Here is a 23,045-nt window from a genome sequence, read left to right on the forward strand (position 1 = left end):
AGTTGAGGAGAGTTCTCCTCATTGTGTCTTACTGAGAACTGAGGTTGTTAGATTCGGGATTCAGCTCACCCATGTTAGACAACTGCAGAAACTGAGGCTTGCCTCTTGATGTGTGATGCCTGATTCTCCTCAAAGTCAATGCCAGAAAAGTGCACCTGCAGGTTGAGATTCACCTCATCCTACTGTGGAAGTGGAAAACACTCAGATGACCTTCACGCTCTGCACGTGGTTTCTTTGGCCACCTGAACTCCAAGCGTGGTGACTTCACAGAACTGTCACTGCCCTGTGGAACCAGCCTTTGCAGTTTTCAGCTGGTCAGCACATCTCTGTCTTTTGCTGCTCCATCCTCTTTGAAGCCAGGCACGGCAACCTCAGCAGAGACATATGTTATATCCCCACTGAAACAAACAGCAGAGAACCCACAGCAACTACTACATTTGTTTGCTCACTTATTGTGTAATCAACTCTGCACTGACTCACCATCCATGAGGGCCAAACCCACAGATTCTTACCAGAGCCCTTGGTGCTAGAAAGAAGACCATGAAATAACTGTATTTGAGGAGGTCTGTATATGGGAAAGTGAATCTGGTAGCAGGAAAGAAGATATGTTCTGACCTTGCATAGGAATAGGCTGCCCCAAGAAGGTGCTAAAGTGAGCTTTGTTTCTCCTTTCTGTCTCTGGTGTAAGCTAGAGCAATAAAGAGGTCTGTGTGAAATTTTACCAGCATTTGGTAGCTAAATAAGGACACTGACTATCTTATACCAGAAGGTTGTACTCCTTTTAACAAAATCAGAGCAGTCAAGGCAGCATGAGCTGAATTTGTACATTTTTGCATATCCATATTTGTTAGCAAATTCTGGGTGCAGCCACTGTTTCCGTACCAAGTTATGGGTTTGTTACACTACAGGCAGAGAAAATAAAACCTAGAGTATGGTCACATCCTCTCTTTCTGGACATGTCTACACTCAGAATGTAGCAGAATTACATTTTCTTTTGCTACCACACTTGGAATTGCTAGGGAAGATGACTAATTGAACAAAACCCCATAAAACCTTCACTTAGTGTAGCTGTCTTCATGGAGACACCAAGTGGTGGTAGGGATCACAACACTGTGTGTGCTTGCTCTTGATAAGCTGCTATAGGAAAGTGATATTTTTATCCTAAGTTCATATCCTGCTTGAGACAACTATCTATTTCTGCGGAGATTAATACCTGGTTACAAGGATGAAGCAAAAAAGGGGCAGTGCTCTGGTGGCATCAAGTTGCTCAAGCTGTTACTTGGCCATTGTATTTTTTCTTAATCTTAACTTTCTGAGAAGCCTCCCCTGAAAACATTTAGGGTCAGCTGGGCAACACCTTTGCACAGCTTACTCAGTCTTCTTACTACTCTCAGTTTCACATCAGCTGATGCTTTTTAACTCTTTCCTGAATACTGTTCAGAAATCTCTGGTTCTCTTCCTTGGTTTCTCCCACTAGTGTCAAGCTTTTAACCCAGGAGCTAGAGTCAGGAAGGAAAAGCGAGAAAATAGAGTCAGACACCTTGTTTCCAGGTGTTATTAGAGATGATGGGCACTGGCCTGAATACAGACAAAAGCTGAAAAATTCTGTGTTAGCAGGAAGGGTTAAGTATTCAAGAATCTGAGAAAAGGTGTCTTGTAGTTTTATGTATACAGTTCCTGAAAAATAATACAGAAAAACATTATCTCCAATCAGCCCTCAACAATGAATGTAACATGGGACAGTATCCTGCTATGGAGACTAACTACCCCTTTCCTAAAACAAGAACAAAAAGTTCTCCCACAGGGAAGCAGCTGGTGATATGAGTTTGAGCCAATTTGTAAAGAAATACATTGGTTCACAGGTAATTTCACAGACATGCTTTAGATATTTTAGATCTTTAAGACTGTGGCCTGGGTGTTCAAATGGATCCTTAGAGCAGTCTTACAAGGTCAGGCAGGAAAGCAGTACTACTTTGTCAGAGCAATGCCCCAGGGGTGTATTCCTACCATTCCAGATCCGTTCCCAGCTTACATGGAGCCACTGGGAGCATATCCTCCAACCTGCTCAACTATGTTCTTGCTCCAGGCTAAACTTACAGGGAGCCAGCCCCAGCAGAGGTGCTCCCTCATGTCCTCAAGTATCTCACGCTGCTACTGCAAAGAGACACAACTACTAAACAGACTTTAAAACTCTTTTAAAGAGTTTTTTATGGGCCCATGACCCATATTTGCAAAGAGGAATACCAGGTTTTGCAAGATGTCAAGATTAACTTTGTGATGTTGCAAGACCCAAATAATACAATAGAGGATGTCAAAGAGGACTTTCTGGCATTAAGAACCAGCAATGTCATTGCCCTCTATCTATTTTCATGTCAGTTTAAGCCTGTATACTCTATCTTTCTCTCTCTCTCTCTCTCTCTCTCTTTCTCTCTCTCTCTCTCTCTCTCTTTCTCTTTCTCTTTCTCTTTCTCTTTCTCTTTCTCTTTCTCTTTCTCTTTCTCTTTCTCTTTCTCTTTCTCTTTCTCTTTCTCTTTCTCTCTCTTTCTCTCTCTCTTTCTTTATTTCTCTCTCTCTCTCTTCCTTCCCTTCCTTCCCCTCTTCCTCTCTTTCTTTCTCTCTTTCCAAGAATGATATTTTCTTACAGATTCTTTCTTTCATTTTGGGCTTTCATTAGGGGCTGTCTATTTCATAAAGAGGCTCTTAACTGGACCGTAGGTATTATCACAAAATTAGCCATTTGTAAAAACAACAGCTGTAAATAGTTTTTAGTTTTTAGTATAAAAGTCTCTGTTTATGCAGCATTGTGATGTTGCAAGAGAATACACAGATAGAAGTGTAGGAGGAAGCCCTTGAAATCAGTCCTGTTTTAATTAAAACAGGAACACAACAATGGGTAAAACCTATTGTTTTATTTTGTATCTTTCTAGCTTTCCCGTTCAGTGGAAGATTTCAAGTGTATATCTCCATGTTGTCCTTGTCAGTATTATAAGCTGTCCTTTTAAATTAAACTGTGATATTCTCCTTAGGGATGAATCTGAATTTCTCAGTTCATTCGGGCCTGAAAAGCAGCTTACTAAGCTTATTCTACCACTGATGTTTCTCTTCTGTTGCTCTGCACAAAACAGGGTGTATGTTAATGATGCTGGCCCTGATCCTGAATGTCCTTTGTGCTGATGGTGGGACCAGGGGAGCAGATCCACTGTTCATTAAAATAACTGAATGCCTTTGATCTGCTTCAAAACTCCCAGGGTTTTTTTATTTACCTGAGCATTTGAACTAAGGTGCCATAACAGGTAGACAGTCATAATTAACTCAGTCCATGAGGACTTACGTGGGGCATGCAATTTATTTGCCTCTCAATTGTCCAACTTTCAACTTTTTGCTAAGGAAAGTGAGGACATTGCTTTGAGAGTACTGATGACATGTAATCTGTAGAGTGACAGATATCAGACTAGATGTCACATTCCTCCAACGGAGTGGAGGGAGAGCATCTGCATCTATGTACACTTGTGTCCATACACAGATCTCAGGAATGGTATTGAATCAATAGATAAACTTAAGATCCTTACAAGACTGCATTTCAAAACTTCTTTGCTAGTTTTTAGGAGGATTGATCCAAATTCTAAAGATTAGATCCAAGGCTAAAAAGAAACCATATTCAATCCTCCTGGAACAGGGTTAGTACGACAACCAGAAACAGATCAGGAATTGCAAATGGACAGGCCAATAACAGGGAAAACAATCTAGAAATGGCACTCAGAAATATTAGAACCTGTTTCAAGGCCACTTATAGCTGTGCTGGAGATGCCTGTGGCCACAAAATATAAATGCTGCATGGATTAGTGACCCTGGTGGGGGAAAGGCTGTGATACTGCCCCTTAGTCCATGCTACACTTGCTCCTTGTCCTGTTTAATGGTTTCTTTGATTATTTTGTAAAATTGTTGAATAGGTGAAAAGATTCTCTTTATTGTTTTGTTATTGCTGTTATTTCAAAGAATGCTCAAGGCTACTCTAAAGAAAATAAATAAACATGAGGTTTATTTTCTTATTTGATCCTTACAGTGCTAAACAATTTTAGGCCAGAATTTCAGACAACCAAACTTACAAAATCCTAAATGAATCTGATGGAGAGAGGGTAGGTACTCAACCTCCCAGGTACCCATCTCCCATGAAAGTTTAATTTCAAGTTTCGATGCAACATGAATTGGAATTGCCAAGTCCTAAGCCTTGAAAATCAGCCAATCAATGGAAATTTCAGCTTTTTAAAACCCAGAAAATCCACCATACCAATATGCCTGTGTTTCATTTTGCTTTCTAATTCTAGTGAAAGCAAACCAGCATGCTTCTGTAGCATGCTTCTACAACCAGAATCAGTGCTGGTTCTTAAACTGGACTCCCACTGTTATAAACATTGGTGAGCTGCTAGTCTGGCACTCTCTGCAGTAATTTTTTCTTTGGATCTCTCTTAGTGACCTCACCAGATCCAAAATAGCCTGAAAATTATACATTTCAGAGGACAGCGTTAAGTTCACCTTTCTACCCTAGCATCTGAGGAAGGAGAATTCTGAGTCTTGTTGGTGTCTAGGAAGGTTAAATTTAAGTTTCCATTTTTATTTTGTTGGTTGGGAAGTAGAATAGGCACTGAGTTCGGTAAAAATGAAGAGACTTGATGCAAATTACAGGAGCTGAAGAGCTGCTTTAGATGTTTTATTCTTCACTGTCAAATGGAGAAACATGGAGTTCTACTCCCCATATTTATTACTCACGTATCACACTGTTGCATATATGACATTTAAATTATTTAAGTAGAGTCTGAAAAATGATGCAACGTATTAGAAGACAGCTAGCACAACAAAATCAGTGGGACTATTCACATTCATTTCAGAAACATTTAAAATCAGTCAAAAGGCCAGCCTTACAAAAGTCTTCAGGTCCCTTATATTTATCTTATTGTGCACTAGTTGACATAAACAGAAATAAGTTCTCTTCATTTTAGTATCTAAACAATGGCATAATGGCATTCTTTAAAAATACTATAACCGCATGTTTACGTCTAATATTAAGGGGTAAATTGACAACACCTCAATAGCAGTGTGAAGCTCATTTCTACAGATGAGCTCTTTTCTAATTATGCATGGAAGTAATGCAGGAAATATATTGCTTCTGCACAACAGTGACAGTAGATTCTAAGAAAAAAACGGTCATTTTAAGTAATTGTTTGAGGTGTCCTTTGTTTCACTATCTCTCTTCTCTTTTTAAATAAGAAAATTATAGCGGTCCAAGAAATGTTCCTATGCCCTTAAACATATAACAGCAACAACTCTTTGTTTTGAAAGAGAGATGATTGCAAGGTGGTAACAAAGAAAACATAAAGCTATTCAGCTCATGCATTGCTATGAAAAAGCCTGCTGTACTCACAGCCAGCTCAATGAACCTTGGATATAATCAATCTTCACTCAACAATAGTAGGTCCCAGATTTCAGTGTATTAACTAGAGATGCAAAGTTGGCAACTTTAAATCTTCCCCGAAAGAGTGCTTTTGGGTTCATAAATACCTGGTGAATGGAGCTTGGTGGCTGTTACTGCTGATCTCTTAGGGGATGAGACAGCTGGTCTGCTAGCATCCTGATCTTTTTGTACTTCTTTCTTCACACCTGTTTCAGAAAAATAATAATACATAAAGGTAGAAAGAAACCCATTTTATAATTCAATTTGTAATTGCAGAGAACTACATCACTAAGATACATATCAGGATGGCAAAATACAAATATTTCACCAGAACACATACTGGCATTTGCACGGAGAGAACGATGCTACACAGTACTCCTGTGTTGGATGCCAACGTGTCATTTCTGCAAGCACGACTGTGTGCATGTGGCTGAGCTGACTTGCACAGCAATAGGGAAGGGCAAAAGAAAGCCTTACACACTATTTTTGTTCTTTGGCCATCTGCACAGTGGCCATTAAGGCACAAACAGCTACACAGGTAGCCCATACTACCGTGGGCTCCGTGTCCTGTCTCTACCCTGCTGTGCATCCTCAGCCATTCTGGGCTGGAAGAGAAGCTGAGTAGGACTGTGCAAAGCTGAATTAAGTCACCTGCCTCTTCTACAGGGCACTGCAACTTCTTCCCTAGAGATCACCCTTCCCAGTTAGAAAGTGCCTTTCATAGTGATTGGCTTTACCAAGAAGATCTCATACAGTAAAGACATGAGCTTCTGCAGAGCTAGAAGCAGGCAGGAGGTGTCAGGGCTCTGCTGGATGCGGTGCCCCAGGCAGGAGAGTCGATGTCTGCAGAGGAACAGAGAGGTGCAACACACCCGGTGCACAAACCTAAAACACGCTGTGCCGATGCAGGACACAGTGGGACCACACCATTGCCTTGCTGTCCACAAGGCTGAACCAGCACGTGGGCTGTGCTCGCCTGTGACCCAGGCATGTGCCAGGCTGCCTGCCCTCCTTCTTCTCCTCTCTGTGACTCTCCAGACTACTTCTGACCTCTGCCTTTCTCCTTTCTCCTGTAGCTACTCATCCTTCCCACTGACAACACGGTGCCCCAGGGCTCTCTTGGGTTCTGATCTTCAGAAACTTTGTGCTAGCTTTTTCCTTTGCTTTTGCAGTGGGAGATTCCTTGGTTACAGGCTCAGGATGGTCTGCTGGTTGTTCAAGCTCTGCAGTCAGAGCAGCCACACAAACTCAGCTTGCCCTTTCTGCCCACACAACTGCCACAAAAGTAGCTGTGGGGGCTATCCTGAGTGTGTGAACACAAAACCCCTGCCCTGTGACAGTCACAGCCACAGGATTTCAAGCAGAAAACACTCCCAAGGAATTAAGATTGAACAACAAGAAGAAGCTAATCCCTGAGACATCAATGTATTTTCCTGTTTGGTTTCCTTTTTAACAGTTAGTGTTTGTTGGGGGTTGCATAGTTTGCAGGACTGTGTGGCAGCCCCTGGATTCAGAGGAAAAGCAAAGAGATTTCTCATAAAGGAAAAACAATGTTTGCCTTATTAGCTTTCACATCTCTCACGAGTACATTCACAGAAGTCTTGCAGGAAAATGACCCACAGAAGCTGAAGTATCTGAAGCAGGAAAACAAAACCATATTTTTTTTAATGCTGCCTAAAGACAGCATCAGTCCAAAAACTAACAGTGTCTTCCATTTTGCTCAGTGCAAATGTGCTCTGGTTATTTCAACAGTGGAGAAAAGTGGTAATTTTATATGGGTAAAAAAAAAAGAAAGTGGTAATTTTATATGTTCATAACTTTCAGGGACACTTACTGGATGACTAGCTTTCCCCCATCTGTAAAGCCACAGCTGGTCACAACTGCAGTATCAGGCTTATCTTTGATGCCTCGGTCGCCCTTCCACCTCTGCCTGGGTCAGGACTTGCAAGCAGCGAGCTGCAGATGCAGCATTCGCCACGCACCACAAGCCTTGGTTCATGTTTTCTAGCACTGTCTCAGCATTTGCTTGTGGAGCATGCCTGGGAAGAGCATGGGTACACAAACAAGCCCTGAGTCCAACTGTATTTTCAAGAGGATGGCACAGGAGGAGGTCTAAGACCGTCTCTGACTCCCTCCCACCCTTCACAGGAAAATCACCCCATCAGTCATCACTAGCTGGTAAAGACCGAACTCTTCATAGTTTGGTCCATCTCCGTTTTCTCTGCTGTTTGTAAATTGGAGATGTTGAGGCTGCGATTCTTGTTTGTGATGAATACTTTCTGCAGCGAAGTGACTGAGGACATAAATTTCCCGCATCTGCCACCTGCTACACCGCACTTTACTACAGAGCAGGACATAAAACAAGTTTATGGTGCCATGTCATTACTAAGGACTGAGTGAAAGCAACCTGAGATGGGAGTTGTGAGATGAAAACAGAGCTTGTTTTATAAGATATAGTTTATAAGGTTACAGATTTGAGCATTACTTTTTCCATGGCAGTAAGGTCTTGGTTTTATTGTGGTTTTCAGAATATGAATACAGTGTGTAAATGGGCCATGCACCAAGCTCCTCTGTAAATTTTTCTACAGCGAATGTCAAGCACATACAGTGGTAGAATCATAGGAGAAGTATGTTTTCCTTTTGCTTTCAGCAGTAACAAGGGGCATACAAATACTTAACTACTTTTGGTTTTGAGAAGTTTTGAATGAGGAACACCTGGGGAATTAGTTCAGGCTCTTAACCTTAATCACAAAGCAAGGAGCAACAATTCCCCAATTAGAGCTCAGGTGAAAACAAAACAAAACAAAACAAAACAAAACAAAACAAAACAAAACAAAACAGAGAAAAGCAGCAAAAAAGCCCTGAGAGCCCCATCACTCTGCAGAGGGCAATGTGAGGTCTGTGGATCGCAGCCAGCGCCATGCACGGATGGGGGTGCCCGTCAGGGGCTGCTGCACAGGAGAGATCAGCAGAGTGAGCCTCAAGCAGGTTGCGACAAAGAGGCAAGTAGATATCTTGGCAAGGGTGGGAGAGAAGGATTAATAACAAAGGGAGTAAATGGAGATAACTGCCGTCCATTCGTTTGTAAGGTTATTTGGGTTCTCCTTTCCAAGCTGAAGCATCCTGGTGGCTGCTCTGTGGCCCTCCTTAGCAGGGAGGGATTTAGGAAGTGTGCAGAAAGCAAAAGACAGGACAGTCCCCAGGAGCAAACTGCTATTGCTCTGCTAAACTCACCACCCATGAGGAAATCTTAAGAAAAGAGATGTCCCTGGCATCAGACTTCAGATAAAACTTGTGCCGAAAGTTTTCCTAAAAATGTTTTTTTTTTTTTTTTCCTTTCCTTTGTAACAACTGTTAGCTTGTTAAAAGAGAAACATTCAGAAACCCTGCTGATTTCAAGAGAAGTTCCTGCAGGAAAGATTAATTTCTAAATGATGAGAGTTTGGGTTCAGAATTTTTCATTTCCCAGAAATCTGGAATTTCAAGTCTAAAATAGTCTGTCCAAATGCTTAAAAAAAGAGAGCAACTTAGGATACAAGGCAAACATTTCGGTCATTACAATGGGCTTGAATGCATGGAAAGCCTTAAATAATGCTCTGATCATCATATCGAGTATGAAAAGTCAAAAGGTATGGGCCATACAATCAAAATAATAGAAAATAAGTAAAATACGATTTAAAAAGGAAACTAAGCATCACAAGTAACATTTCTTGAAGCTGCACACTGTTTGAATTTTGATTATTTTTTTTTAAAGTGTCTTCATTCTGACCAAGAACAAACTTTACTTCAAACTCTATTACTGCCTGCAGACTGGAAGCATGGAACTCCAGTTAACTCTGTACTAAATGACAGTATAAATCTCTCAAAGTTTTCTCTCTTTTAAAAGCTATTCTTGCGTGCAGAAATAGAAATTTCAGGCCATAAGGTAACTGTGAGCATAAATACTTGCTAGTGTTCTCTGCTGCTGTGATTACGAATGCATCCCGATGCACAGTTCTGTAAAGGTATTTACATTTCCTAATTAACATACAGTCTGCTTCAAACCGAACAGAAGGAGCAAAGAAAAAAATCATGAGAAATAAATGTAAAAAACACTTCAGACATGTTAAATCATTCAGCAATCACCTGGAAGATAGCAGACAAAGAAAGCTGCTTGTCCCCTCTCTCATCAGCGCTGAACGCTAGCCAGGAACCAGAACTAAACACACATTGTCTGAGACATCTTCTCCAGGGCTGCTGCAGAATGTATGTATGTACGTGTATGTACACGTACCTTTCTGAGTCTTTAAAAGCCAGTACAATGAGATAGGCTTCAATCTGCTTACACATTTCAGATTGAAAACTTTCTGTTACCTTACACATCGAGTATTTTTTCCAAAACAGCTCCTAACATGCAGACACCATTAACAGTTCAATGGGACAGGCTGCACTTGGTCGGATTCCAGCTGTTCTCAGGCGTGTTATATAAGTTAAGTAATGCACTTTGTGAGTTTGAAAAACCCCAAGGAAGTGTTTCCAGTCACTCACAGACACAGATAGCCACTTCGAGCTTGCTTCTGCTTTTCCCCCTGATACCCATGGCCGGTCATGTCCTTGGTGAGTAATGAGACATCCGCGCATGCACTGCTTGAGACAAAATGAGCAAAGCTGGAAATATGATGGATTCTGTGGAATAAGAGCAGTCTAATTCCCTCTAGAGACTTTGTATGTCCTGTGATCTATGAGACACTGAAAGGCTTTGAATAAATAAGTAGATGTAGAAGAAAGACTACGTATTTGTTGAACTAGAAACTGCTAATGCTTGTACTTTTCCCTTTGTTTTTGTTTCAAATTTAAAGCCAATCTGATGAGGAAAAAAAAAGATAAGGACAAGGGCTATTTCAACAACTTGTCTCAAAGTGATTGCTTTCTTTCTTTATTAAAAAGAGAAGTCTCTGGTATTAAAAAAATAAAGGAAAAAATGAAGAAATGAACTGTTCTTTGGACTAAATAGAAAAACTCAGACTAACTTAGAACGCCTGAAGTTAGCTGCAGAGGTAAGATAGCTACTCTTCCTCTTACTGTCATTTTACGTGGATCCCACAGCATTTTATTGTTACTTCCTCACAGAGTTGTGCTACGGCAAGTTTCAGAGTGAAGTTCCTGGGAAAGAGGTTGGCAAATTTGCATTTGAATATCCCACTTTCACATGCAGCATAGTGCTCCATATCCCTATACCCGTTACAGGAACAAATGTGAACCACCCTGTATTTACTGCTCAGCTTTTAATGGAAAGTGTTTACAAAGGAGAACACAGCAGTAGCTGACTCTTCCCCTCCATCCTGCAGGCCCTCCAGCGCTCATTTCCCCCCCCCTCACACTGACCTGAGCTCATCCCTCTCCCTCCTGTTGAGGTTGTGTTGTCTGGATTTTGCAGCAGCTGGTTAAAAGAAGCACATTTTACACTGTGAGCTTGCCGGTGAGGGCTGGGATAACACTGGCGTCCTATTTTTCATCTTGACTGATTGTATTTAGCAGTCTGCCCTGTTACGTATGATTTACCGGTACTTGTAAAAGCTCAGGAATTGACTGGGTTAGTTTCTGAACAATACTTTTGATCGTCTTTAATTTAATGGGCCAAGTAGAAACAAGCTGCTCAAGTGAATTCTTTATTGCTACTGTCATTGCACATGAATTATGATGTTTCTTATGGGGAATAACAGTCACTTGTCTGTGAGATAAACATTAAATAATAGCCAAGCTGAAATAGGCATTCTGTAACACGCACACCCCCAAAACCCCACAACAAGACATATGGAATATAAAACCCTTCAGCTCTCTAATTTTGTAGACTGTTGTCTGACAAGTCCAGCCTGCTGGATAGAGCTGAGGTCTGGAACAGGAGGCAACCTGCTGGCTGGGAGTTTGGATCAGGAGTGTGGGCACACACAGGGGAGCCCGGAGCTGTATCAGTATCTGGAGGTAAGCCAAATTATCAAAGCACAGCACAGTTCTGTGGGGTTCTGTATTCTGAGAGAAGGATGTGGCTGAACGAGACTGGACAGGGATGAGGCCGTTGAGGAAGCTGTATTACATGAAGAGAATAAAAAATGTGCAGAGGTGGTCAGATGTAAATCTCAAATCCTTATATACAATGATTGAGACACACTTCCTTTTTATCCCTGAATTGCATGCAAGTCCTACTGTCCTCGTGGGAGCCAGGCACTCAGTTCCCCAGAGAAGACCTACCCTTCAGCTCTCTTCCCCCAAGTTACTCCTCCGGAGTGTGCAAAAGAGCACCACACTACACAATAACACATCGGTGGCACAGCATTTTTACATGTGTGGGCCTACGATGTTCTTGGCACACAGAATTGTACACACCTCCTGTGCTGGAGGGACCAGTCCTCTGATCCAGCCTGCTCTTGACCATCTTACCATCTTGATGGCCCTCCACTGGGCTCACTTCAGTGTGTCACATCGTATGTTACATCGTTCTTGTCCTGGGATTCCCCAAACTGGACACAATTGTGAGTGGTCTCAAGTGCTGAATGAGGAGAAATGACTTGATCCACGCTCTCGCTAATACAGCCCAGTGTACAGCCGGCCTTTCTTCCTGCAAGGGCACATTGCAGAGCTGCTTTCCAGCCAGCTGGCCCCAGCCTGTCCTGTTGCATGGCATTATTCTCCACCATCTGCCTTTGTTGAACATCACGAAGTTTCTGCTGACACGTTTCTCCAGCCTGCTGAAGTCCCTCTGAACTGCAGCCGGACCCTCCAGCATACTGACTAGCTCCCTCTGATTTGCTGTCATCTGTCAACTTGCTGAGGGAGTGCTCTATCCCATTGCTCAGGTTTTCAATGAAGATGGTAAGCAGTATTTGCTCAGTATCAATCCCTAACGGATGCCAAAATAACTATCTGCCAGCTGGGCTTCATACCTCTGATCTCAACACCCTGATGCTGATGCTCTAGCCATTTTTCCACCCACCTTAACTGATCACCTGAGGTCTGCAGAAAATTGAGATACTCTAGGACCTTCCCAGACAGTCACAGAAGAACCTGAGAATGGAAAGGGAACTGCAGAAAGAGGTTTTAGGCCATATGCATCCTTTTCTTTTTTTTTTTTTTTTCTTGTCCAAATTATGACAGAATTAGATCCTGGTTTGATTTAGAATCTCAGTTGTCCCACGGTGGGCCTTAACCTATGGGGTTTGTAAAACAGATCCCCAAGAGGGTGAGCAATTGTTAATCTGCTGCCTCTGAACGTTTCTTTCTGCAGATATTCCCACATTTTCAGATAAATTTAAAACAGAAAATTCAGTATGTGTGTGCCTCAAAGATCACATATTTTTATCAGTGTGTGAAAGGAGGAGGCCTATATGTTTTCTAAGGTGGAAGCTGGTGTAAAGTTCCAGATGGAGAGCTACTTCCACCTAAGTCTTTAAACAGAATATGAAGCAGTAACAGAAATGGTAAGTACTAGTTGGGTTATCACTGCATTTCTCAAAACAGTTAAGAAGTTTAAGTGAAATTAAAAGATCTATCTCAGTTTTTCCTCTCAAGTATGTTTTCTTTTCTTTTTTTTTGTTCTTTTGTGGTAGTTTTTCTTTTTGTGTGTGTGTTTTTTTCCTTCTTCTATATGTTGACAGATATGAATCTGAAAGGGGTCTAATAACACATAAACAATGGCTGTGCAAGACACTGAATGCTAATTAACTGCAATTCTTCCATAGACTAGTCAAAAACCATTTAGTTCATGTTTTCAAAACAATTTTCATGACAATGAATTACCACTGCTATTGCCTCTTGCCAGAGTTTTTTTGATCATCTGAATCACTGCAAAGCAACAGCTATAAGGATCCATTTTCATTAATTAAAGGTGATTTATGCTGTAGTCCAATTTATTTGTCAAGCAATTTGAGTGCAATATCAGGAGTATAATCTCTCTTAAGCAGCTGTCTTTTTTTTTTTTTAATGAGAATTTGCAGCACAGGTACTCTTCTCAGGTAACATCTAGCACATGAAAGCTTCAGTGTGATTTTTGTTATTTTTTACTCATCAGTACAGGTAGATATGCTCCTTTTTGAATTCATTTCTTACTCATACATAGTTAAAATCATGTACCTCTCTGAAATACAAATGCATTTCTTACATCACCTGACATTCCACTCTTTCAGAAACTTTCTTTGTATTTAAAAGACTGCCATCCTTTTTATGAAATGCTTTCCTCTTTACTTTCATAAGAGATGCTGAATACAACACATATATAGTGTCTGTGCACTTTAGCTGTAGCAGTGGATCAGTCTAAAAACCCTAGTTTAGTAACCACGATATCTTGCACAGGAGGTTGGAAATATGTGTTTATAAAATGCATATGCAACATCAAGCTCTACTGCAATTAATACTAGGTGACTGCTAGACTATTATACCTAGAATATCTATCATACTGTTCTCCATGTAAACAGAAAGTATAGAAGAACCAGAGGTATCATGTTTTCTCTGCTTTTCAAAAGTTTTATTATATGGCTGACTTCAGCAGCATTGGTTATAGGGCAGCTTAGCCTTCTGATGTCAACTGAACGGGGCTGGTGACTTCTTACTTAATGCAAGATTCACCCTAAGGTCATGTTATTTATTCACTTTCTCTTATGGGAAAATATGCCTTACTTTCACAATGGTGTTGGTTTGTGTCAAAAGTCCTTCCTGCTGGAAGCAGGGACTCTCCCCACTACATAAGGAGGGGTACATGGTACAAACAGAGTGCATGTCTTTCACACCCAGCTTACATCTTCCACTCAGCACTCATCCCTGGACCAGCCATGGCAGAGACCATCCCTCTCTCCTCCTTCACAGCCTCTGTGCAGTGTCTTGTCTCCTGCCACGGGGTGAAAAAGGAAAAGGAAATTGTGGTGGTTTTGTTCCTTCCAGCCATGACTCCATGGGGGTCTGGGCTGCTGCCTGTTTTGCTGTGGAGAAACTGCGCTGAGGTGGGAGGTAGACATGTGCCTCACCAATCATCCTTCTGCAGATGCTGTCCTGATGAGCCAGCTTCAAATAAAAGGTAAGCAACAAGCAGGCTCACAAGGCTGAGGCCTTCCTTCCCAGGAAGGGGCTAACCACCTACCCTTTCATCCTCCAAGGCTACCCTGGCATCATAGTGCTGGATATCTTACACAGTTATTAAAGAAGGGCTGATGGTGCTAACCATGGACATGATAAAACATGATAAGACATGATAACCCATGTCCAGCTAAGACTTTTTTGAGATGTATTGCTGACACTCTGAATCTTCCCTGGATCCAGCATTTAAATGAAAGTACCAGGAAAGTCACGCTCTATACCTATCCTCAAAACTGGAGTCAGGGTCTCTTGTACTTGCATTCCCTTTGAGAACAAAGACTACTTTCAATAGAGAGGCATCCAACATGGGGCATCACTGGAACAAGGTAATCTGTAGTTCCATTAATTTGAGAACATCTTGAGTATTTTCTCTTCTATTATTCCATCTTCCTATGCCATAGTTACTCTCCTATCCTTTGGATTCTCTGTGCAAGAAATTGCCATCATGTGATAATAGCTTGGTAGAATTATTATAAATTTATTATTTCTGCTGTTTTCAAGACATTTTATCCCTGCTCTGCTTAGAGTTGTCTGCTGCATGCTCCCCTTGCTTTCCTTTCAGTTTGGAGCACTGGTGAAAGTTTCTTTGCTGCTGTCTGCCTTTCCGAGCATGGCATTCATTTCACAGGAAACATGCTGGTGTCAGAGACACATGGTGGGTGGGGGGTGGATTAATTTTAGTACTTTTTCAAATTTTTTTTAAACACTGATTTTACCTCTCTGCTCCCTTATTGTTATCGGTCTTCTGCTCTGTGATGTCCAGCTTTAATGCCAGACTTGCCCAGCACAGACTGTCAGCCTGTGCCAGCTGTTGTACTTTCCACTTTGCAAAGGCAGTACAAGCAGACCTTCTACAATATCTGTACAGTCTTTCAACCTTTAGACCCTATCTGTTCCAGGACATCCTTTTGGACACTGGCCTTTTCAGCACACCAATGCGCTTTCTCTGACACATTTAAAATATGGGGTCTACAGAGTTGTAAAGAGCTTTTGTTAGATTCCTTTGTTTGCCTGGGATCATAAAGCCCAAAGCAATATGAACACTTCGCTGCCCTTTATCCACTTGCTTCATCTGATCTGTAGCATCTTCCTTCCAATTTAATGAAGAGTTCAATTTTAAGGAGATGGTCTTGTGCTTCATCATTTAAAAGATGTGCAAAACTGTCCAAACAATATTTAAAGAGAAGACCTTACATTCTGTAGGGCTCCCTATCACAGTGGGATCTGCAGACAGCATTCATACATTATTGCAAGAGAAGCAGGATTAGACTTGCTAAAAAATACTTGTCGTTATCATTGCTTTGATTTATTTTGGTCCTTGCTTCCATCAGATGCTTATCATTGTGAGGAACCATAACATTATTCTAATTAAAAAAAAATTTTGACTTGACCACAGATACATCTGCAGGTACCTGAATTATACAAAAATTACACCAGACTAACGTAGTTTCTTTTGCTTCTGCCCACTGGGTACAACAACCACCTTCCAAACTTGCTAGCTGTCCCTGTTCTGCATCTTCGTTTGATAACACAGCCAGGTACCCTTACTTTACATACATAGTTTCCTTCCAGAATGAAGCAGGAATCAGTTGTACTCACCTGACTGAGTGTCCCTATCAAGACCAGACTGTAAATCCAGTGAGGTGGTGGCAATGGGCTCCAGTCTTTGCTGGTACAAAGTGCCTTGCTGGGAGGAAGCTGGGTATGCCACTGGAGCCCCTGCCCAGCAGAGCAGTGAAGAGTCATTTCAAGGCTGCTCTCTCAACTATTTTCCAGTTGTTATGGATCTAACACATTCTGGGAGCATCCCTCCTGGCTCTCTGCTACTGTGGCTTGCAAAAGCACGTATACGGAAAAATCCCCATCACACCTGCTATCTCCACAGCACGGAAGGGCCATGGTGGGCTGCTGGACTGTAACTTGCCTCCTGTTCTACACACTAACAGCTTCCTGGCTGCAAAAAAAAGCTTGTGAAGCAACAGCAGAGTCAGACTAACAGCCTTGTAATGGGAAGAACAAAGCTGACTGCTCTGCCATGCAAGCCTGAACACTGCACGTCCTACACAGGGCCCATCTATGTGGACCCATGCACCCACAGACACGAGGACTCCTCACTACACTTGGCAGGCTGGAGGGAAGTAAATTCAATTCAGAAGTTATGCTGCCTTGTCTCCACTTGGACTATTAACTCAGGCACAGTATGGCAGTAAGAGCTCTTTACATGGGCTGAGGCTCACTAGTTCATGCACGGCCAGCTTGAAGAGTTTTCATTTGGGTGCCCCCACGGAAACAAACATACCCATGGTTAATGGAGGGTCATGCAGAGACAATAACAAATGGTCTGAAGGAAAGTACACAGAGACTGAGTGATGATATAGAAAACAAAAGTTCTTTGGATGGCAGATGTTGGGAGAATTCTTCATAATAGTCCAAATGCTGTATTGCTTTTTATTTTTTAGCTTTGTCTCTAGAGGAATTAAAATCTAGCAGAAGATTGGACTTTTGTTTCATAAATTAAACAATTTCATAGATTAAAAACCTAAATTAAAAATCAAATGTAGCTTTCAGCCACCCTCAGTAATTCTTTTCCCCAACGTGATGGCAAACCATCTATTTTTCTGGGAACCTCCCTCCTGATCAATATTGGTTTGCATTATTTTGCAATTTCTGCTCTTCTGTGTGGGTCTGAGACTTGGAAGCTGTGCAAACTCAGAGATGACAGCCTGAGATATTTAGCTAGTCCTGCCTAGACTAGATTTTGCATGTCCACACTAGCATGATTGCATACCAAACACTCTGGTTCCAGCTCATGGCAGTGCCCCAGTAATGAAACCTCCCTGGCAATGACTCATTTGTGAGGCTACACAAGTAGTAAAAGGCACAGGATTTCTAGCAGTCTTCTTGCTTGTAGCAAAAAAAAAAAAAAACAAAAACACCCTGGAGGCCAGAAAAGTTCCTCTACAGAAACGTGAAAATAGCCCTTTAAAGCTTATCATGCCATTATCACTAGCTGGAAAAGAAAGGTTTTTGCTGGAGATACGTAGGTGCAAATCTGATACTAATCAACTACTGCTATAGCCTGAAATGATGTAACTTAGGGACCAGCAGAGAGGAAAGAAAAATCAAAAGAAAAGAAAAAAATAAAGAAATAAAGGAAGGAAAATCAAAAGGGAAAAAAAATGGTGCTACCTATTGTCTGGTCATCAGAAATTCATATATTGTGTTGACAGATTGGTCTGTTTCCCAGTTAGTGAGAGTAGAAGATGGACCTAAACAGTTTTCTGACAGTAAGAGACAGTCACTCCTGACTGTGATGGACACCCCCTCCCTTGACTTTCACTTTGCTGGACTACCTAAGTAAGCAGTAAAATAGCATCATGAAAAGGTTTCTGTATTTCTTGGGCTAACGCAGGTGCTATTTCAGGTACACAAGTTTGGAACACATACCAGCAGGTGCAGTGGCAGTTTTTGGTGCTGGAAGTAAGCTCCTGCGTGGAGTCGCTGTGCTGCTCGATACCTGCGTTGTGCTCTTGCTGCTACCCTTGGGTACATCTTTAGAAGGTGCAGATGCCTTAGGAGTGGTTTGCTCTTCATTTCCAAAGCTGGAACCTGCAGGAGACCGAAGTTGCCATAATTATAAGCTCATAAAAAATGTATGTGAACTGTGGCATGCAGACCAAGCTTGTACTAGCAATTATAATCTACAAAAACATATTCACATTGCAACTTGGACTAAGTTACATGGATTTTCTCCAGTACAAACGGTTATATAGAAATAAAGAGTTCCCAGCAACTTACTTAAATGCTAAGTGTTGGCAGCTGTTGGAGTCTGACTCCAACAGGAACTTAAAACTTGTTTTGGGGCTAGCTCCATATAGTTACCTGGCTGCAAGGCTCCTAAGTAAATCAGGGACTTTCTAAATCTGTGGGTGTAGCAGTTTTCTGGGGCTCTGCAGATGCTACAGCAGCCATCCTATACCCTCACCCAAAGACTTGGATGTTACTAGTTCTCAGAGTAAAGAGCAATAGCAGGATTCAGTGGTGCGTTGCACCAAATTCTCCCACCCAAGAAAGATTTCCCACAAGCATTTCCCCAGATTACACTCAGACATTTGAATAGTAAACTGAAAAAATAATTCTGCCTTAAATCTTACATCCACTTCAATCGTATTCTCATACTGAATTTTTGGTTGCCAAGGTTTCCAGCTTATATTGACCTCTATCAACACCTTTTTTCTACGGGTTTGGTTTCCTCCTGCATTTGCCATTTAGGGAACAATCACATCCTAGACTTCTTGTAGATATAAGGAAATCAATCTTTCCTTAACATTTGAAAAAAGCAAAGTTGGAGTGTTTTCTTTATCTATTGAGTAGAAACCTAAGAAGAGCAAAATTACAGTATGTCTGTACTTGAACATTTGCAGAAGGATGAAGATTTTACTTGAGAAAATGAGTAAAGATAGTAGCAAGAAATACATAGGATTTCAGAAAAGGGTTATAATTTTTATTTCTATTATTTTAAAAGATAAAATACAACACAATACTGTTTAGGTGTTGCCTGCAGGGTAATGATAACATTATTAAAATAATTGGCGTGTCCAAGTTTCCAGTATTTTTAAGACATAGGCTTCTTAAATGTGTGCAAGAAAGAAGAGATTTTTTTTTGCTATTCTTACTGAAAATCCACTAGAAGAAAAGTGCAGGTTGGAAAAGGAAATCCTCTTTTCTGACAAAGGAAGAATATACCTTTTGGCTCTGACAAAACAGTGTTAAATTTTGCTCTGTCTTTAGGGCTGCTTGCATATAGGTCATAATTTAAAGTATTATAATAGGTCATAATTTAAAGTATTATACCTGCAGGATACATGGATTTCTAGAAAAAACATTTGACCTTTACTCAAGTAATAAGCCACATTAAAAATTCAACAAAAGACTGCTGTACTCTGTGCAGGAACAGGAAAACCTGAAACATTTGTCATCTTTACACTGCTGTACACATAACAACTCCTCAGCAGAGCAGACAGTTGTTTTACACCCAAATTACAAAGATTTTTGACCTGTGAAACAGCCATTAAAGACCATGTGCCCAGTTGTCTGTTGATGAAACACTGCTGACTTCAGCAAAGTCATGTCAGCAGAAAGGCTGGTCCAGCCTGGCCAAGGCTTCTCCGCAGCTGTGCACAAAGACAAGGTATCTTAAAGCAAATGTGTCTCCCTCAGTCTGTTTGCATCCTCCTCCAGAGTTACTCCTTGTTCTTGGATATGCAGTCACCCTGTTGGCCTGGGTAGCACCACATGTAGATATTTTTTTATTTCCTTGGCTCTTTGTTCTAAAGTTTAAATTGTAGAAACGCTAACCTTGAGGAGGAAATTATTCCTATTGTTTGCAGAGAAATGCAGTTCAAATGCTCTTTAATTGAAACCTCATATGCCTATCTTTTATTCTCTACTGTAAAATTTATTATACAGAAAATGTTTCAGTTCACAAATCTGCAATTCTCTTGCTGAAGAATGAGCTTCCAAGGGGAGTTACACGAACTCCTACAAAGAAAAATATAAAAACTAAAAAGCTTTTCTAGGTCTTGAGGATGAAGTGCAGCTAGCTACAAACACCTCTGCTGTCCAAAACACAGCGTACGAAGTCTGCTGATTAAAGAAATGAGTGGATGGGAAGGCTGATAAACAGGACTTGGTCAGGTCCCGAGTCAGAAATCCCCCAGGCCTGGAGAGCCTCCTGTACACCTCCTGCTGTAAGATGCCAGGAGGAAAAAGTGAGGAAAAAACTATTTGGCTTTTGATCATTTGATAAAAAACGTGCTCTGTAAGACAAGCTGCATGGCTGTATTGGGTGTCTGTGGCCAGGTGCTGGGGGCTGCAGGGGAGGCTTCTGTGAGAAGAGGCCAGGGCCATCTTGTGCTGGGCACAGATGGTTCCAGCTGGCTCCAGCTGCTACAGCGGCCACCAGCCCGGGACAAAACAGAGCCCAGTAGCCTGGCTGGTGGGCACCTCTGAATGTTTTTAAGACAGGGTAAGAAATGCTGCATGGAAGCTGTGAGAAGAGTGAGAAACTGAGAGAAGCAGCCCTGCAGCCCCCCAGGTCAGTGCAGCAGGAGGGCAGGAGGTGCTCCAGGCACGCAGCACAAGTTCCCCTGCGGCCCGTGGAGAGGCCCCTGGTGGAGCAGGCTGTCCCCCTGCAGCCCACGGGTCCCACACGGAGCAGATCTCCACGCTGCAGCCCGTGGAGGAGCCCCCGGTGGAGCAGGTGGATGTGGCCTGAAGGAGGCTGCGGCCCATGGAGAGGCCCTGCAGGAGTAGGTTTATCCTAAAGGACGGCAGCCCGTGGAGAGAAACCCATGCTGGAGCAGGGGAAAAGCATGACGAGGAAGAAGTGGTTCAATTGGTTTGAGGTTCAACAAGGCTAAGTGCAGGTCCTGCAGTTGGGGCACAACAACGCCATGCAACATTACAGGCTGGGGGGAGAGTGGCTGGAAAGCTGCCTGGCGGAAAGGGACCTGGAGGTATTGGTCAATAGGCGGCTGAATATGAGCCAGCAGTGTGCTCAGGTGGCCAAGAAGGCCAACAGCATCCTGGCTTGCATCAGAAATAGTGTGGCCAGCAGTACCAAGGAGGTGATTGTGCCCCTGTACTCGGCTCTGGTGAGGCTGCACCTTGAGTACTGTGTTCAGTTTTGGGCCCCTCAGTACAAGAAGGACATTGAGGCCCTGAAGCATGTCCAAACAAGGACAAGAAAACTGGGGAAGGGTCTGGAGAACAAGTCTTCTGAGGAGCGGCTGAGGGAGCTGGGGTTGTTTAACCTGGAGAAAAAGAGGCTCAGGGGAGGCCTTATCACTCTCTATGACCTCAAAGGAGGATGTAGCAGAGTGGGGGGCAGGATTTTCCCCCAAACAACTAGTGATAGGACGAGAGGAAATGGCCTCAAATTACACCAGGGGAGGTTTAGGTTGGATATTAGGAAAAAATTCTTTACTGAAAGGGTCGTGAGGCATTGGAACAGGCTGCCCAGGGAAGTGGTTGAGTCACCAGCCCTGGATTCCTGGAGGGATTCAAAAGACATGTAGATGTGGTGCTTAGGGACATGGTTTGGTGGTAGACTTGGCAGTGCTAGGTTGCAGCACAGCCCTCTGGAGTATCAGCCACTCCTCCCAGTTTTGTGCCATCCACAAACGTGCTGAGGGTGCCCTCTGTTCCATCATTCAGGTCGTTGATGAATAAGTTGAATAAGACTGGACCCAGTACTTACCCCTGGGGGACACCACTAGCTACAGCCCTCCAACTAGACTGAGCCACTGAGCACAACCCTGTGAGCTCTGCCATTCAGCCAGTTCTCAGTCCCTCAGTCCACCTCACTGTCCACTCATTTATCCCGCATCTCCTGAGCTTGCCTATGAGGAGGTTATGGGAGACAGTGTTGAAAGCCTTGTTGAAATCAAGGTAGGCAACATCCACAAAAAAAAAATAAATCAGAAAGATTATTCATTAAATGGTACTTGTCAGTCCATCATGAGATAATGCTTTCCACTGTTATTTGCAGCAGGTGAGTCAGTAGCATCAGTCCTCCCAGAATCTTTACAGTTGTTATTTTTTAAGGAAGAGCCTGAAGAGAAACACCAGACGTGCTGTGCATAACAGATTTCAGGTGATCACATCCCCCCCGTATTGTACCTCTTCCTTCATACTCCCCTACTTTTGAATTTTACCTGAACCAGGGGAGACTCCTTGCTTGCCTTTGAAACACCTGGCAAGTCATTTGGGTTCTCCTACATAAATCGCCCTGCATTTTTGCAGACTCTGTGTTCTATGCAGAGCTGCACTGCTGACTTTGTAGGAGAGTATTAACAGATTAACAGAGCATTAACGATCTGCTAGAGCCAAAGGCCTTCAGTCTCACTTTTAACACCTCAGTCTCACTTCAGTCTCACTTTTAACACCTCCTCACTACGAGCATCAATGAATCCTACTCTTCATCTTGTGGAAAACACACAAACAAACAAACAAACAAAAACACAAGAAAGAAGAAAATGTTTTTGAAGACTTGCAAGTACTTTGGAGAGTCCCAGCTGCACCCACTCATCCCCTATGCTGTTATACCAGTGAAGACATGCAGAAGTCAGGGCCAGCAACATGTTGTAGGCTATGGTTTCAGAGAAAACCATGACCAAAATCCCAGGGGTTCCCAGATGTCTTGAGCCACCCTCTGTCCATATGCACCACTGTCCCCTTCAGCATCTGACCCTGAAGCAGCTTGCTTCAGGGGCTACTCACTCCTGGAATTATAGAATCATAGAATCCTTCAGGTTGGAAAAGATCTCTAAGATCATCTAGTCTAACCTTTAAGTTTGTAAATCCAACCTTTAAGCTAGTTAGTCCACCACTAAACTATGCTACCAAGCTCTAAATCCACATGTTTCTTGAAGATCTCCAGGGGCGGTGACTCAACCACTTCCCTGAAAGAAGAGGAAGCTCTTTTGTGTGT

General features: G+C 42.4%; 1 protein-coding gene across 2 annotated transcripts in view; it reads right to left on the bottom strand.

Annotated features, from left to right (window-relative positions):
- Positions 1 to 23,045, bottom strand: part of MTUS2 (microtubule associated scaffold protein 2) — a 284,967-nt gene that overhangs the window by 56,214 nt on the left and 205,708 nt on the right. For both annotated transcript variants that reach the window (XM_013189398.3, XM_013189403.3), the window contains 2 exons: positions 17,999 to 18,160; positions 5,557 to 5,655 (listed from right to left, as the gene is read on the bottom strand). In XM_013189398.3, the coding sequence (XP_013044852.3) occupies positions 5,557 to 5,655; positions 17,999 to 18,160 (261 nt within the window). The remainder of the gene's footprint in view (positions 1 to 5,556; positions 5,656 to 17,998; positions 18,161 to 23,045) is intronic.

Source organism: Anser cygnoides, chromosome 1 (genome assembly GCF_040182565.1).
Source record: "Anser cygnoides isolate HZ-2024a breed goose chromosome 1, Taihu_goose_T2T_genome, whole genome shotgun sequence".
Taxonomy (NCBI): Eukaryota; Metazoa; Chordata; class Aves; order Anseriformes; family Anatidae; genus Anser; species Anser cygnoides.